Source organism: Rhinolophus ferrumequinum, chromosome 10 (assembly GCF_004115265.2).
Source record: "Rhinolophus ferrumequinum isolate MPI-CBG mRhiFer1 chromosome 10, mRhiFer1_v1.p, whole genome shotgun sequence".
Taxonomy (NCBI): domain Eukaryota; kingdom Metazoa; phylum Chordata; class Mammalia; order Chiroptera; family Rhinolophidae; genus Rhinolophus; species Rhinolophus ferrumequinum.
This window is the reverse complement of record NC_046293.1, coordinates 34298346-34315901: the sequence shown is the minus strand read 5'-3', so window position 1 is coordinate 34315901 and position 17556 is coordinate 34298346. Positions and strand designations below refer to the sequence as shown.

Genomic DNA, 17556 nt, shown 5'->3' with positions numbered 1-17556 from the left:
TTATTGATTACATTCCCCGTACTGTATTTCATATGCCTGTGGCTATTTTGTGAGGAACAATTTGTGCTTTCTAATCTCTTCACCTTCTTCCCCATCCCCACCCCCTCCCACCTAGCAACCATCAGTTTTTTTCTCTATCTGAGTCTATTTCTGTTTTGTTTCCTCGTTTATTTTGTTCTTTAGATTCCACATGTAAGTGAGATCATGTGGTATTTGTCTGAGAAAGTCCCCTTGTTTAAAACAAATCATCCAGTCACATCACATTAATGATATCAATAGTAACTCCTTCATGTACTTTAACTCTTAAAATAATCTCAGAGAGGCTGGATTATTAGCCTAAAATCAAAAAGAAATTAAACGGGATGGGGAAAGGCATAATAATGTTCATAATTAAGTTTAAAAATTTAATGAAAACATGAGGATTGCAGAGCTATAACTTGACCAAAGCATATGTAATGAAGATGTAGAGATTTTAACCATAAACTCAATCTTAATGAATTGTATGCTGTATCTACTGTAATGGCAAACATTCAAGACTGCATTTAAAAAGTATAGTATTTTAGTTACAATAATCCTTTTGTATTGTATCCTAGTCTTATTACTATCTCTACTGTTTTGTTCCATCTAGCCTCTATATTTGATGAGGAGTACTGGCAAATTATAGGATGACATGGTATCCAGAGGATGGCAGCCAGCATAGTCAATGTGTCTTCCCCGAGGGAGAAATCTGTTTGTTTTTTTTTTGCCTTGTTCATTGTCTTAGTTTGGACTGGTATAACAGAAGACCACAGACTGGGTATCTTAAACAATAGTATTTTATTTCTCATGGTTCTGGATGTGGGGAAGTCTGAGATCAGGGTACTGTAATGATTGGTTATGGTGAGGGCCCTCTTTCTGGTTTGCCCATGGCCATTTTCTTCTTGTGTCCTTACCGGGTGGGGAGAGAGATCATCTCTCCCTCTTTCTGCTTATAAAGATACTAATCCCATTGATAAAGGCTCCACCCTTATTACCTAATTACCTCCCAAAGTCCCCATCTCCAAATACCATCGTATTAGGGATTAGGGCATCAACATTGAATGTTGAGGGGACACAAACTTTCAGTCCATTGCATTCCCCATGGTAGTCCCTCTCTTTGGCACAGTGCCTGGCACATCATAAGTATTTGATAATAAGTAAGTAAAAAAAGAAGAGAATTTAAGTAACAAACTTAAATTGTTTTTTCTTACAAATAATGTCAGTTTTGCTTACAGTTTTATTCTCTGCAGTTGTCCTTAGGAATTGTGTCATTGTGCTCATTAGCATCCTTACTCTCTGAAGCTAATACAGGGACTCTATTATGACATTCCTAAAGCATTTTTGCTGGATATCATCGATAGAGTAGTAAGACACAGGATAACATGTGGAAAAGGAATTTAAACCCTTTTGTGTGTTAATCATCCTCACTTTGTGCTTGGAGGTAAACTGTACTTTTTTGTCCTAGAAATGTGGCATTTTGTGTAGAAATAGGAATTAGAACTTTTTGCTTGTGTGTTAATCAGATTTCTTTTGCAGAAATAAGTATTCTTTTACATTTCCTGTATGCATACATTTATGGTAATGCCGATTTTTAAATTATAAGATTTAATTTTACATTATACTTTTAGGTGGACGATGAAGATTTACAAGACGAACCTCTACAGATCACCGTTCTTGACCATGACACTTACAGTGCAAACGATGCCATTGGTAAAGTGTACATCGATATTGATCCTTTACTCTATAGTGAAGCTGCAACAGTCATCTCAGGATGGTTTCCAATTTATGATACCATACACGGTGAGGAGTATATTTAAAATTTTCTTTTTTTAACCTTCATTTATTTTAAATGTGTTTTTCCAGGACCCATCAGCTCTAAGTCAAGTAGTTGTTTCAATCTAGTTGTGGAGGGCGCAGCTCACAGTGGCCCATGTAGGGATCGAACCAACATCTTGTTAAGAGCACCGTGCTCTAACCAATGGAGTTAACCGGTCGCCCCAGGAGTATATTTTAAGAAAATAAATCAGTCTTTTAAATTTGTCTTTAAAGACTTTTGTGCTACGCTTGGTGGTTTTAAAATATATAGATGTCTTCTTTTTAGACATAGTAATAAAGTATTATCGGTAGAATTGTTCTCTGAACACAATTTGAAATATAATTTCCTGAGCTAAATTTGTACAGTATAGTAAGTAAATGCATTATTTAAAAATCATCTCATATTTGTACTCTGTTCCTAAAACATATTTTCAACTGTATTCCATGAAGCTAGACATTACAGAGATTTGTAAAAATGTAATATAGCGCTACTCTGGTCATTAATTTTTTTGGTTTTCAAAATAGTTATTTGTATAAAAAGTATTGTTTATATTAATATAGATTTATTATTACTGTAAATGGAGTAATGAGTAAATTTTTTTTAATTCTCAATTTTAATTTATAATATGGTAAATATTGATAAATATGAACCACATAAATAAAAACTCAGTAATTTTTAAGATTGAAAAGAGTCCTATGATCAAAAAGTTTGAGAACTGCTAGCCTTTAGAATGGTAAATGGACTTCTAAGGAACTGGCAGATGCTTCTATCTACAGTATTGTATCTTTCTGCCTGTTTTACATTTTTGACCTGGAAATTCCATTGATAATCATTTATTATAAGAAAATAAGGTATTTGCTGAGATTAATGTATATTTATTATACTTAACCATATGTATGTATGTATTTATGTTATAAATATATAATATGGTATTTATATTATGTTATTATTTACTAATGTTTAAATTGGTAAAAATAAATTGGAAAACAGCAATTACTTAAATAATTTAGAGCACATATAGACCATAAGTTACACAGCCAGAACAAAAAGCGTGTTTTCAGAACACGGTGGCATTAGGAAATGTCATGAATTACAAAATTCAGATTGTAAAATATTATATGATGATCTCAAATTTGTTAGAAGCAAAAGCATTGCATATATGTGTTATCATTGGATAAATTGGCAGAATATGTGATAAAAATGTTTATCCTTGGATAGTTTTATTTCTGCAATAGAATTCTACTTTTCCTCTTTGTAATCTTTGGCTTTATTCCATAGTTTCTACAACGTATCTGTATTATCTTTGTACTCAGGAAATAAAATCCAGTTAAATGTTTTATTACCAATAAAAAAAGTCACTGAAGAATTATTCTGGGCTTGGATTAAAGGCAATAGCTCTCTGAGTGAATGCATTTTCCACACATATTAAGTATTGTTTATAATTGATTTAGTATGTTGTATGGGCCCTTTGTTAGGAAAATAATCTCTATTATTTCAATTGGTAAATGTGCAAGTCTTCTCAGAATTATTCCATAAGTATGAATTTGTCAGGAAGTCAGGATAATTAAACTACTTAGTAAATGTTTAGAAAAGGGCTGGGTCATACTTTTTTCAAACCCTTTTTCTTGGAATTTCTTAGCTTATTTTATTATTGTATATTCATTGAAAAGAAAACTTCTTTTGTGTTAAATCAGATTCTTGCATTAATTACTAAGACCGTTTAGTCTGGGGTGATAATAATCTGATTTATAATCCTGGCTTCACCACTTACTAGCTATTGACACCATGCAAATTACTTAACTTTTTTTTTTAAAGATTTTATTGGGGAAGGGGAACAGGACTTTATTGGGGAACAGTGTGTACTTCCAGGACTTTTTTCCAAGTCAAGTTGTTGTCCTTTCAATTTTAGTTGTGGAGGGTGCCGTTCAGCTTCAAGTTGTTGTCCTTTCAATTTTAGTTGCAGGGGGCGCAGCCCACCATCCCTTGCGGGAGTCGAACTGGCAACCTTGTGGTTGAGAGAACACCCTCCAACCAACTGAGCTATTAGGGAGCTCAGCGGCAGCTCATCTCAAGGTGCCGTGTTCAATCTTAGTTGCAGGGGGCGCTGCCCACCATCCCTTGCGGGACTCGAGGAATTGAACTGGCAACCTTGTGGTTGAGAGCCCACTGGCCCATGTGGGAATCGAACCGGCAGACTTTGGAGTTAGGAGCATGGAGCTCTAACCGCCTAAGCCACCGGGCTGGCCCAAATTATTTAACTTTTATTAAACTTTGGTTTCTTTCTCCGAAAAATGAGGATAATAATACTACTACAGAAATTACCTTACTGGGTAGGCACTATGAGATAGTACTTGTAAAACATTTAGCACATTATCAATGCTCAGCAAATGTTATCATCGTCATCATCATCAATTTAAATGGGACTCCTTTCCAGTTAAATTGGTTAAGATAAGTGGAGGCTTGTGGTAAAAATGAAAATCATTCATTCTTTAATACATACATGTTTTTCAGAAAATATAATAAAGAAACTAGTTGGAATGAAAACAATTAGGAAACAAAGTTAGCATTGCTATTATGATTGATACATATGATTGATACATTTAAAAATCATTAATTGGCATTTATTTTCTTGTTTAATTATACTTTATTTTCTTAATGTAGAAACTTGATTTTCCTTTTGAAATTATAGGTATCCGTGGAGAAATTAATGTAGTTGTCAAAGTAGACCTCTTCAATGATTTAAATCGATTTAGGCAGTCATCATGTGGAGTCAAATTCTTTTGCAGTAAGTAAATACATTTTATTACTCATTTAACAAGAAATGTAATAATTGATAAATATGGGAAATCAAGTTAATATTTTAAAAGGCTAATGGAAAACCTGTTGTACTTTGGTTTTAAAGCCAAAGAGAAAATTGTTAATTTTTCAGAAACAATTGCTGTAGCTCTGGGGACTATCTAATTTTAAGTAAATGACGCCTAAGTTTTTACAAGTTGATAGAAATTTTTGTTAGAAAAATTCATTGAGGCACAAGTGCATGCAGTCGTCCTGACAGCGCCGCTGTGGCCCATGGGGAGGGTATACTTGGCCTTGCCCCACACCTGCCCCAACTCCGGCCTCTTTTCTAGCCACTCTCTAATCACCCTGGCCTACGAGCATGATTGGAAGAAATAACACTAAACTTTGCTGGTGACAGCCACTAGAAAGAGTAACAGCCAGCAGGAACAGTTTACAGGTGAAGATTTTTGGATTCTTTCCAGAATTTTAAAGAAGAATCCATATATTAATGAAACAACTGAATCTCATTTACTTAAACCTTACATTTCATGATATTAGGCCTGAAGGTAGAGAATTGATTGTTAAAGCACTACATAAGAATAAAACGGAGATACCTAGGAATGACTGGAAGCAAGATTGAAAATAAAGGTGGAATGTGTTTTGCTGCAATGCTACAAAATAATTCATCTTAGAGAAATTAGATCTGGGTGACTTTCATCTGGAAAGGCAAAGTGTGATAGCACTTGCTGGAGTCCTAACTCAAAACCAAACCGTTAAGGGAATACACCTAAACCGACCTATACTCTATGGTCAATAGGAAGAGTCCACAGTTCATATAGGCCACATGTTGAAAGAAAGTCACTGCCTTGTTGAACTGTGTATGTGTAAGCATGTTATAAAAACCTGGAATAAAACAGGTGATGCACTGTATCTGAAGAGTAGCCTGTGCTGCCTTGATGTCAGCGGGTTGTCAGTGGTCAGCAACAACTTCAAGGGAGAAGGACTTGGACTTTCTCAGTCACTGAATACAAATCTCACACTCTCAGACTTCATTCAGATGGGCTGTCTAAAACCAGACAATACAGATGTGGAGCCATTTGTGGTGAATGGACGTGTGTGTCTTGCCAAAGTTCTCCAGTGGCCTTAAAAAACATAATTATTGGGCACCAACTTACGGAGAAGCTTGCAGCCACTCATCTAATGCAGGTTTTAAACTTGTACCAGAGGTCAACATCTGTGAAAAACAAGCTTAAAAATAATTTTCACATATTTGTCTTAACTGCTTTCACAGAGATTAATATTTTATTGCCTATTTTTATTTTGTAAGTTAGAACAAGTTACATTTGTGAAATGTGTAAAAGATATGACTATATTAAACTTTGTATAACTGTCAAAAAGAAAACAAAAAAGCAAAATTCAGTGGTATTTTACTCCTACAAGACACTGCAAGATAGGAGCAGAGCACTATAGCCAAACATTGCAGGGTTTTCCAAAATTATATAGGCTTCTCTGGGTATGGAGCCCTGTGAATGCCATGCAATATGGATTGGAATTGGGCAGATCTGGGCAATTCATAGCCAGTTTAGATGAATAGAGTTGAAAACTCCTCAGTAGTTGAGTTAGCTTCAAGGCACGAATATCTATTTTAAGAGACTAGCCTTGGTATAGATGTTTTCAGGTTCTCGTCCTGCTGAATCTGACAAGATCTTACTCAAATCCAGTGACATTTGGTGTCCTACATATTAAATGAGTGTGTTAAGTAGTACACTGACTACTGAACCAGTTGTCCATATGGCCATGGATTATTAGAAACTGTAGGGCTGTATGACTGTAAGTTATATCCAAAAGGTCATGGTTTGATTTTTGAGACTGCCATATGTGGTATGTAAAACTTTTTCACAGGGCTTTAAATAAGGAAGATTCTTTGTATTCATTATCTGCTTTCTACCTATTTATATAACAATCAGCTAGCTGACCTTAATTTTGATTTTTTTGAACTTTGTATTGAATGCTATTTAAGAAGTCTATAGCTGTTTTCTAAATTACAAAAATGCAGTTTATATCTATTATGCTTACATGAAAAAGGTGAGAGGTCTCATGAAAGAAAATGATTATATCTAAGAATAAAATGGAATTTAGAAGACTGTTAGATTGGATTGGAAGTATTATTATAATTACATTGAGATTATCACAGTAAAATATATTCTTGTATTATATTCCCAAAAGGTAAGAACTTAGTTGTACATTTTTTAAAAAATTGAATTTAACATTTTGATAAATAGAAGCATAATAGACAATTTCTTTTAACAGCAACATCTGTTCCAAAGTGCTATAGAGCTGTAATAATTCATGGATTTGTAGAAGAACTTGTGGTCAATGAAGACCCAGAATATCAATGGATTGATCGAATTCGCACACCAAGGGCATCAAATGAGGCCAGACAGAGACTCATTTCTTTAATGTCAGGTATTTAAAAAAAACAACAACTTCATTACTGATTGACTTACTATTCCAAATTTTTTTTTTACTTCCTTTTAACATGCTATCTGAAATTTTGCAATGAAGACTGTAAATTAAGTGACTGATTCCCTACCCCTGGCCCCATCCTACATTGTCATCTTATAACAAGAAGAAATTTGAGTCAGAACCTTATAATTTCTGCTTAACTAGGTAATAAAAGGAAATTGTGCTTGTGAAGTGACTTAGTGGAAAGTGCCCTGAGCAAGGAAGTAGGAAAGTGTGTTCCAGTTTCTCTCTAGCATTTGTTTATAATCGGATCTTAGGTGATCTCTCTAATGCTTTTTGTTCAAATGTTACCTTTTCAGAGTCCTTCTCTAACAATTTGTAGCTCCTTCCATCCCTCCCTGCCACTCTTATCCAATTACTTTTCTTTATTTTTCTTTGAAGAACTTATTTGCCATCTAAAATGCATATTTATACGTATATATGTGTGAGTGTGTAGATATATATATATATCTACACAGGTATCAGACAATAAGTGTAAATGTTATCTTTATATATAATAAATTTATATATTTTAAATAGAAAATATAAATATATTTATACTTACATTAATATTAAATTATATTTAATTGGTATTTATAAATAAGTATAAATATCATATTCAGTTAATATGTATTACACTGTATGTAATATATTAAGTAATACATTTACTTATGTTTTATATTTGTATTATATTCTATATATTTATATTAAATGATATATAGTCATATATAATGTGTAAATTATATATTATAATTATATTAAACTGTGTGCCAGGTATTATATGTTATATATAATATTTATATTTGATTACTTGTTTTTTATCTGTTTCTCTCATCATTATGTAAACTCCCCTTGATTTGGGGCTTTATCTTTCGAGTTTATTTCTGTATTTCCAGTACTTAGAAGAAAGGAATAATGCTAGCTAGGCACATAGTACACAACCAAAAATTATTTGGTAAATGAATGCATAAATGAGTGAACTTTACCTGCCACATCTGTAAAATGTAGCTAATGGTATCTTACCTCTCTGAAAGTAGGAGGCTGAACGAGATAATCTTTAGATTCCCTTCAGGTTCTAAAAAAAAACATATGGCTTTTTGGACTCTTATATTACCATATTCAGTTTTATGTAACATGGAGATTTAAAGCAGAATATTTTCTTCCTTTTTTGTAGGTGAACTGCAGAGGAAGATTGGCTTGAAAGTCCTTGAAATGAGAGGAAATGCAGTTGTTGGGTACTTGCAGTGTTTTGATCTGGAAGGTGAATCTGGGTTAGTGGTACGAGCCATAGGAACAGCGTGTACATTGGATAAATTAAGTAGCCCAGCAGCATTCCTTCCTGCATGTAGTTCCCCATCCAAAGAAATGAAGGAGTAAGTATGAATCAATGAATTGTTCTTATGTCTCTTCTTATCTTTTACCTATATATTTTCATTTGATATGAAACATTTTAGTAGTGTTGATCAACATACATTTTTTTCCTGTGGTGATTTTTTTAATAGAGATGACTGTTACCATTCGAAGCTTAAAACTATTTAGATATTCCTCAGATTTTATTTATAGTCTTAATATGAAATTCAAATTAAGTAATGTAAAATTAAACTTATTCCAGATCTTTAGACACTATTATCTAAAGCATAAAATGAATATGCAGTATGTGGAATTTTACTTGTTCTCTGGGGAATGCTTAAAATCCGACACCTGATAATTCAGTTATGCTTATTATTAGCAACGTTATGGACAGCAGGACAGATTGACTTGGGCAGGGGTCTCAAACTCAAATGTCTACGGAGGCCAGGCAGTTTATATAGATAAAATAATTGGGTATAATTAAATAGGTAATACTGGGGACTGTGTAAAGCAGATGTTAGCAAACTTTTTCTGTAAAAGGCTAGTTTGTAAATATTTCAGGCACTGGCCATATAGTTTCTATCTTTGTTTACCGAAAAAAAGGAGTGTACTGATCCTGATCTAAAGGCTCATACAGTTTTTAAAAACTACGTGTGATCCAATAAAACACTGCTGTAGGCTACGTGACACTGTACGATTTGACCTATGTGTCATCATTCAAGTTGGTGGTGCTGGTGGTGTCAACAGAGAATCTGAAACGAAAACTTTCTGTCATAATGATTGGGGTGAGGGGGACAATCCTGTTGGGGACTAGAAATGCTGACTCTCCTACAGAGCTAGAGACAACTCCATACAACTCCATCCTAAATGCCAATAGTACTTCCACTGAGAACCACTGATCTAGGGATTCTTCTAGATCAGAGGTCAACAAACTTTCTGTAAATGACAAGAAGGTACAGGTAAATAATATAGTCCTTGCTAACAGCAACTACTCCACTCTGCTGTTGTGTGAAAGCGGCCACCAACAATATGTTAATTAATGAGTGTGGCTGTTAATTAAGGAGAACTTATTTCCTTACAAAACAGATAGTGGGATGAATTTGGCCTGCAGTGTGCAGTTTGCTGACCCCTTTCCTAAGTCATCAGGGAGTCAGAATTCTATAGTCAGAAAACCTGAAATATTTCCTAGTTCAGCAATAGTCAAGAGAGGTTAAATAGAAAGCAGTCTTTTTTCTTTTTTTAAAATAACCTTTTTTAAAATGAGATTTTCCTCTTTACCTTAAGCTTATACTTTTTGTTAAATTATTTCCCTTCTGCCGGCCTTTAGTTATTTGGATTAAATTTTAGTCACGAGAGGGAGTACATGTATTGTTTAATTTTATTTGGAAATACATTGCAAGTGAAATAACTGTTTTAAATAAATTGGTGCTTTATATTCCATTTAAAATGTGTTTTAAAAAGATATAAACTGCCTGCTGCTACAGGTAAAGTCAGATTGCTTTTTGAGGGATTCAGATTTTTTTTTTCTCCTTTCATAGCAAATTTAAGTAAAGGCCTGGGTCCCTCCTTCTCCTACCACTCTCCAGTTTTATCTACATTGCCTGAATGGGTCTGACTTTTGCAGTTGTGATGTGTGAAGTTCTCCTCTTTTCCCTAAATTACTGAGTGGAAAGAGAAAGCTATATTACTTGTTGGTGTCTTAGAATGATAAATGGGTAGTAGGGGAATACATTTTGCCTGCACTCAGGAAGTGATCCAATAATGTAAATCTTCTGGGATTGTGTAAGTGTTCTCCTTTTCTAATTTTGCTGTAGCTATTTGCTTTAGATTGTCAAGTAGTCACACCATGATGAATTTAAGTTGCTTCATTAAGATTTTCTGAAAGGCATCTTAACAACCGCAGTCATGTTATTTAAAGACAGAGCAAAACACCTCAGTATTCATGCTGCTTTATTTCAACTAACTTCTTTGTATTTTTGATAAGGAATCAATTTGAGTGCTAGCTTAAAATTGTTTTATGATTCAGTTGATTATAATTATTCTGGTATTATAACTATTGATTCCTAGACAGAACTTTGATAAACGTTAGTTTGGATTATGTTCCTGTCTGAATGAATTCAGTATTAGAAATACCAGTAGAGTATTATTGTAAGACAACCTTTCATGCAAGGAACCCGATCAGAATCAGAACTCCAAGTATACATTATGGTGATGCTCCAGCATATTTGGATTTTAATGTGATGTCATAATTTGAACATTTTACAATGTTCATTTTTTTTTATTCATTTTATTTTACCTTTATTAATGGTGTGTTTCTACTCCATCAGTTTTCTTTTCCTTTTAGATATTTAGTGTAATGCACAATATAAATCTCTTTGGTGTTTCCTAGCTGAACTATCTTGATGATGGAAAGTACATTTAAATATGTTTTATTGCTTCTCTACTTTAGGAGGAAAAGTACTTTCTAAGAGTACTTTCTAAAGTACTTTCTTTAGTCATAATTTTTCCTCTGTACAGCACTGATTCTTAGACTTTTTAACTTCATTAGTCACATCAACAGAGAAAAAACAAAAATAAAACCTCACTGAGTTGTTTGTATACAAATAAGTTGCTAATGAGATGTTTGATTTTTATCAGTTATATTAAACACATTTTTAAACTAGCAACAAAATCAGAAACATTTGTTCTACTGTAAAGTCAGTGATATTTTCTGAAAGTAGTCTGTAGACTCTGTGAAAGACCATTATTGCCAATTAGTGATACCGGTACCTTGACAAATTGTGATTGCTGGGACTGTTCCCTGGGCAATGGAAAAGAAAAAAAGGCCAGGAAAAGTTGGCCTGTTGGCTTGCTTTTCATTTAAATTCTAAAAAATGGGGATATGATAGTTTTTCAGTGTGTATGCATTTATGATTCTTTTCACCTCATTTTGTATAAGCAAAGGCATTGCAGAGTGAAATGATTGCTAATTTGAAGTCCAGCACTTTTAGTTATATAATAAACCTTTTTCCCTATCCAATGTAACTATGTCCTTTTAGCCAAATTTCTTTGTGAAAATTTTAAATGTTACATATGAATATATATCTGTATCTGATCTAAAAAATATATCTATACATGTACATAGATGTGGCCTGTTGCAGGGTATGTTGATATCTTATAAAATTTCAATTCAGAATATAGTTTAAATACTGTTTTAAGTTTACATAATATATTCTGTTTGAAAGCTAGACAAAAATCTTTTACATTGCTTTATTAATGTATTTTTAAAAGCAGTGTTTCTTTGCTTTGTTTTGTTCCCAGTGTAACCTGGTTTTCAGCTATATACTTGGTGTGCAAAAATATGGACTGTTTATATCTGAATTATATCCATGCAGTTCACTCACTTCTCTTTATGCCATCATTGTTCATATTCTTAAGTACTCCTATCTTGACAGAAACAGTTTTGTTAGTTAAACTTTCTTTATAGAAAATATAATTAGTTTTATCAACAATTATTCATATCTCAGTTTCAAAGGTAATGTAAGAACTTTATATTTGACTTTTCACTTTTATGGGTGTTTTCTCCCTAAAATACTGTGTAGTAACCTCTATGGTGATCAAAATCATAACAAAAGTTGTAGAGCAACTTAAAATCCAAATCTTAGTCTTTTTAAAAATTTTGATTTCACTGACAATTTTGCTTTCTGTTCTTCTGATTCACAGTCCTAATTTATTAATCTGAGCCTTTAAAACTATAGCTGTATCCTAATGAATATTTAGCTTTTTTTTTTTAATTTCAACTTGTTTTTTGCATGCTAGGGATTAACAAAATAATTCCTTTCCCCTAACTAAAGCTCCTTTGAAATTATTTTAACATAACTTTGCTATCTGTTGTATGTATTGTTTTCTTTTCTTCCGCTTTGACCACAAATTCCCTCAGGTCTCCGCTGGTCCATCCTCCAAGCCATGGATGCCGCTCGACTCACAACAGCCCAATTCACACTGCTACTGGCTCTCGACTTACTCAGAACTTCTCTGTGTCTGTTCCCACTCTCATCTATACTGGTACGAGACTGCTCAGACTCCAGAGCTGGGGAAGGCAGGCCACAGGCAGAGTGGCTGCAGAGGGCAGGCAGGCAGGTAGCATAGGCAGGTACCACAAGTGTTGGCTTCCTCCTTTTCTCACTTGAAGTCCAGCTGCAGTGAAGAAATCCTGTATTTAGCTGTCACTACATGAAAGTGAAAGTGTCCTTCCAGCTTCCAGAGTCTCTTCCATAGATCCTCTAAGGACCCTATTCTATGTGTGTGTACTCTTGAGTTTTTAGGAGAATCCTCCAGTACGTATTTTTGCCGTTATAACTACATTTGGTTAGAAATAAAATTGGTGATTGGATTCTAAATGAAATAGTTGCCAAAGCTTCCGATTTGCTTATTTTTTTTGTGTACAAAATTTGGTACAGTAGGGTCTCTTTCATTCTGTGGAAGAGAGCTATTGGAAAACAGGTAAGCGACTATTCTGTATAAAATGCAACCTTTCTGTGTAGCTATATTCATTTTCCTCTCTGCTGTGTTTTTAGCTGTGGCATTCTTGATGCTATAGGATAAGGAAACATTTTTCTTTTAAAGATATTTGTGTGTGTGCAAATATAAAAACAATTGTGAATATTTACACACACCATTTGCAGTCATTTTTTTCGTTTGTAACTTAAAAAGGCATTATTTGAAAGTATTTTCAGTCATGTATTTATTTTTTTATTTGTCCTTTTAATATTTTTTACCCTCTTAGTCTGTCATTTCATTCTTTTTTGCGTTTTTACTTGGCTTACTAACTGTTTCAATGCAGATAATTATTTATCTGAAGAATGATGAACGGTTAAACAGAAATTGGTTGACTTTGGCCTCAGACCCAGCTCCACACTTAAGAAATGACTGTTGGTCGTGCCCCAATACTTTCCTGGTGTTTGGATCATGCTGCCTTCCGTCAAGTCCTTTGGCACATGATTACTTAATATTTCTCCACCTTCTTCTGGCAGGATTCCCTTCAATGAAGATCCCAACCCCAATACTCACTCATCAGGACCCTCAACCCCTCTGAAAAACCAAACTTATTCCTTTTCACCTTCCAAGTCCTACAGTCGACAGTCCTCTTCTTCTGACACAGATTTGAGTTTGACACCCAAAACTGGTAAGGCGCTTCCACCCACCTTTTCTTTCTTTCTTTTTTTTTTTTTCTTCAAATTTGTTTCTGTTCCTTATTAGCTTTCCATCCAAGCCTTTTCTCCTGTTTTTGGCATTTAAGTTAAAAGATAATGTGAATACTGATCATTTTTAGTTACTACAATTAAAATACGAAAATTTTGTATAGTTCAGAAATTAATCGTGTTCAAGAGATCAACATTTTGTTGATGTAATCATAGTGTAGATATGAAGGCCAGGATTTATTTTTGCATATAGATATTTTTCAGTTCATGCTCAAATTAAGAGGAATAACATCTTAAAGCAGCATTTAAATAGAAAGTACCACTAGTAGTTTGTAATCCAATTCCTCATGCAGTATAAGCATTTTTAATTCATTGTTTCTATTTCTGAATTTAATTGTAAGAGTTTATCATGAAAAAACTATTAAGAACAACTAGAATGGTTATAATGGAGTACATATATCTATTAAATTCTTGTTATTTAAAATGTTTGATTTTGCTAGTCTTACTCTCTAGATTAGAAAATAGCAGTTTTGTTTTACTTATTGCATATTTATCAATGTATGAAATTTATTATTTTTTCCCTCTGTGTGTTTTGATAATCTTTTGAGTTTTTATGAATGTTTTATGACAAAATTGATAAAAATTAAATGAGCTCCTTACTCCCTAAAATAGAATTAGCTTATTTCATCATTAAATTATTATTCTCAAGAAAAATAGAAAATAAATAAAATGTTTCAAAGTTAATAGTTTTCAGTTTTTGTAAATAGTATTTCGGTCTGGCAGTTTTCTTGCCAGATTGATGAAAACATTTTGCGTAGTTCTTGTATGTGTTATTTTTTAATTTATCTTTAATGACCTTATTGTTATATTAGACAAGATATTTATAAAATGACCCCAGATTTTATGAAGGCAATGAAAAGAAATCTTAATTCTAGAACCAGTGCTACTTCCAAAACAAACAAAGGGCATTAAGAAAAATAAGCCTGTAGATTTAATATCTGTTTTTATAAATGTCATAAAATACAAAGAAGATAATTATGAATATCCAATTCTTTGAAAAGAATAGTTTTATTTTTACATACATGTAATTATGAGGAACATCTAAAAATAATTGATATTTGATAGTAATGGATGCGTTGGCATGTGACATCTTAACCATATTCATGTCATAAAATTGAACCATTTAAATTGTAGTGGGTTTTCTTTTTCTTTCTTATTTTTTTTAAATAAAGAATGAGATTCTGGCCTTGAATTCATAACAATCAAAACAAGGAAGACTTAGGATAGTATTTGAAGACTAAGTTTTCTTAGTAGTTTTGAGGCTTTGTCCACTGGCTGGTTTTTTTTGTGTGTGTATTCTAGGCCATTTTGTAATGTTCTTATCTTTATTTTTCTTTGTTATACCACAAATAAATTTTTAAAAGTATTTCCTTGGTCCTTCTGTTTTTCTTTCTTTAATTCACCACAAAGGCCAAGCCTAAAGAAGATTGTCAAGCAATAAATTAACTGAACCAGTCTAATCTTCTGTTAGCTTTCTAGTAGGCAGTCAGTTGTATTACCAAGTGAAAATTTTTTTGCATTTTGTTTTCTAGCTCCAAATTTTTAGTTTTTAAAAATTCATTTATAAGAGGTATTATTCTCATGTAATTCTATATTTATAAGCTACCTCTAAATAAATTGTTTTGCCTATAATTATTCATGATCTCAATAGCATATTTATAGGATATTAGCCATTTTTAGTCCTTTGGCTTTATCATGAGTCCCTGAATATCTTTACTCCCTAGGAACATTCGCATTTCTTGTGAAGATTTTAAATGGCAAAATTATAATTGTTCTAAAATGTCTAAAGCTGTAATTCAGCATGTATTTCATGATTCTCTGCCTTCTAATTTACTTATATACAAAATCAGTCTCTTGAGAAATAGAATAGATAAGCTGATTATTATTGATTTATTATTTGTAAACTAGGGAGCCAACAATAGAATAAAGTTAATACACCTTAGACTGATAAAGCTTTTTTTTTCTATTTGTAGTTATGCTACACCTGTAGTAAAACTATTACCTGTTTTTCAGAGAGCTCTTGTTTTTAAAAAAATTCGTATTGATCGATTTCTAATTCTAATTTTTGATATTTTATGTTTTATTTTCATATTTTTTTCCAAGTACTCAACTAGTCATAGTAAAGTTTTAGAATGCTAATGATAGAATATTGATTCAACACCTAACTCAAGCTAATTTTTACTTTTTCTAGTCAGATTGTTAACCATGTATAGTTTTTGTGATCCAGAGGATATTTGGCCCTTAGGTACTCAAATCTTTGTAAATGCAAATAGTAACATGGTCAGATTTGAGTATTTAAAATTTTAGAGGGAAAATATGCATTAGCAGACATCTTTAAGCTGGACAGAAAGAAGTTAATATTTTATTTATTTAAAATTAATAATGACAACTCCTTAATGTGGTACTGTTAGATTTTTTTATGGGTATTCAGTTTAAATACTTGTAAGGGCTATGTTCTAGTAACATTTGAAGAACTCTACCACTTTAATTGTTTATATTTGAGGCAACAGTCTCTGGCTTTAAAAATTTGTAAGGTGATACATTTTAACTTTATATATTCTTAAGCAAAATAAGACAGGTAATTTAAGCGTTTTTAAGAAATCAGCTAAAACTGATTAGAATGGCATAAAATCTTATGTTCGTGATTTAAAAAATTTTAATGAATGCAAAGTTTGTAAAGGTTTTGTTAAGTTTTAGACTACTTTTTATTTATATTATGTTGGATAGATGGTCTTGCTAATGACTTCATATGCTTAGTGTAATTTGTGTATGCATTTTAAAATTCATTTTTACTGTTATGTTTTGCTTCATCATTGCTTTCCTTATCTTGTGTTTTCTAATCATCTTCTGAATCTGCATCTTTTCTCTGCTACTTTCCTCCACAGCACCTTACCCACAGGGGCCTAGGATTTACCTGTTTCCCAGCTCCCCCTCTCTTTCTTGTGGTTCCCTTCATCTTAAAAAGTCCTGTCACCTCCTCTCGGAATCTAGCCTTTCCCCTCATCATTCTAGCCTTGTCAGCCCAGTTCTGAGGAAAAGTGTTTCTTTCAGTGAAGAGCTGTTCCTGGCTGCTTCTGGTAGGATCACATTATGTCAGCTTTTTAATCCCTTTATTTTGAATCATCTTTGAAAAAAATTATTTCATACTACAAAGAAGTAGTGGGTATTTTACACAGGATGTACTTATTTTTTTTATTGGCAGACAGATTTAAATGATTAGAATTGTCCTGTGGACATGATTGAGTATTACTTGTTGGATAATTATGAATATTCTGCTAAAATTACATGTTAAAAAGTTACATGCCTAAAGGCATAGATATGCATATTTTCAATAATTATTAGGTTCTCATTTACTAGAATTTCTGTTTTAGATGCTTTACTTTCTTTCCCTTCACACCAACTCTTCATGTTGGACCTGTATCATCATGTTGCTAAACCATATGGTTACATGAGTAAATTATTCTGTTTGAATCAGTTTAAGTCTTATTTTGGTAATATTCTTTCATTTTATCCAATTTTTTTTCTGCCCATTGCTTTAATTTTCAAATTACTCTGCTGTATTTTCTGATATTTCATTTCAGAAAATAAAATTACATTTTATTTTATGGCTTTCAATATGCTTCATGTAAAGATCTTAGTTTCCTTTCTTTGTTTAGTATTGTATAGTCTCTAAAAGTCATGTTTAGGTTATTACAAGAAACTTAATTTCCTTTTTTTAAAAAATGGGACTATACACATGCTAACTTTTGTTTCCTTATCCAAGAACAGCTAAAAATGTAAAAGTAAATTACGTAGTTCCTTTTTTTAAGTCATTATAGTAAATCTGACTGTATGTATCTTCAGTTTAAA

General features: G+C 32.6%; 1 protein-coding gene and 1 pseudogene across 16 annotated transcripts in view; both read left to right on the top strand.

Moving 5' to 3' along the window:
• The window catches only part of C2CD5 (C2 calcium dependent domain containing 5), an 81222-nt gene that overhangs the window by 10773 nt on the left and 52893 nt on the right, over window positions 1-17556 (top strand). For 11 of the 16 annotated variants that reach the window (XM_033116815.1, XM_033116816.1, XM_033116818.1 and 8 more), the window contains 5 exons: window positions 1647-1818; window positions 4524-4619; window positions 6923-7078; window positions 8292-8490; window positions 13480-13631. In XM_033116815.1, the coding sequence (XP_032972706.1) occupies window positions 1647-1818; window positions 4524-4619; window positions 6923-7078; window positions 8292-8490; window positions 13480-13631 (775 nt within the window). Of the gene's footprint in view, window positions 1-1646; window positions 1819-4523; window positions 4620-6922; window positions 7079-8291; window positions 8491-12386; window positions 12512-13479; window positions 13632-17556 lie in introns of all 16 variants that reach the window. The other 5 variants (XM_033116814.1, XM_033116817.1, XM_033116805.1 and 2 more) reach the window with 1 other exon arrangement.
• Window positions 5121-5865, top strand: LOC117028249 (leucine-rich repeat-containing protein 34-like; annotated as a pseudogene).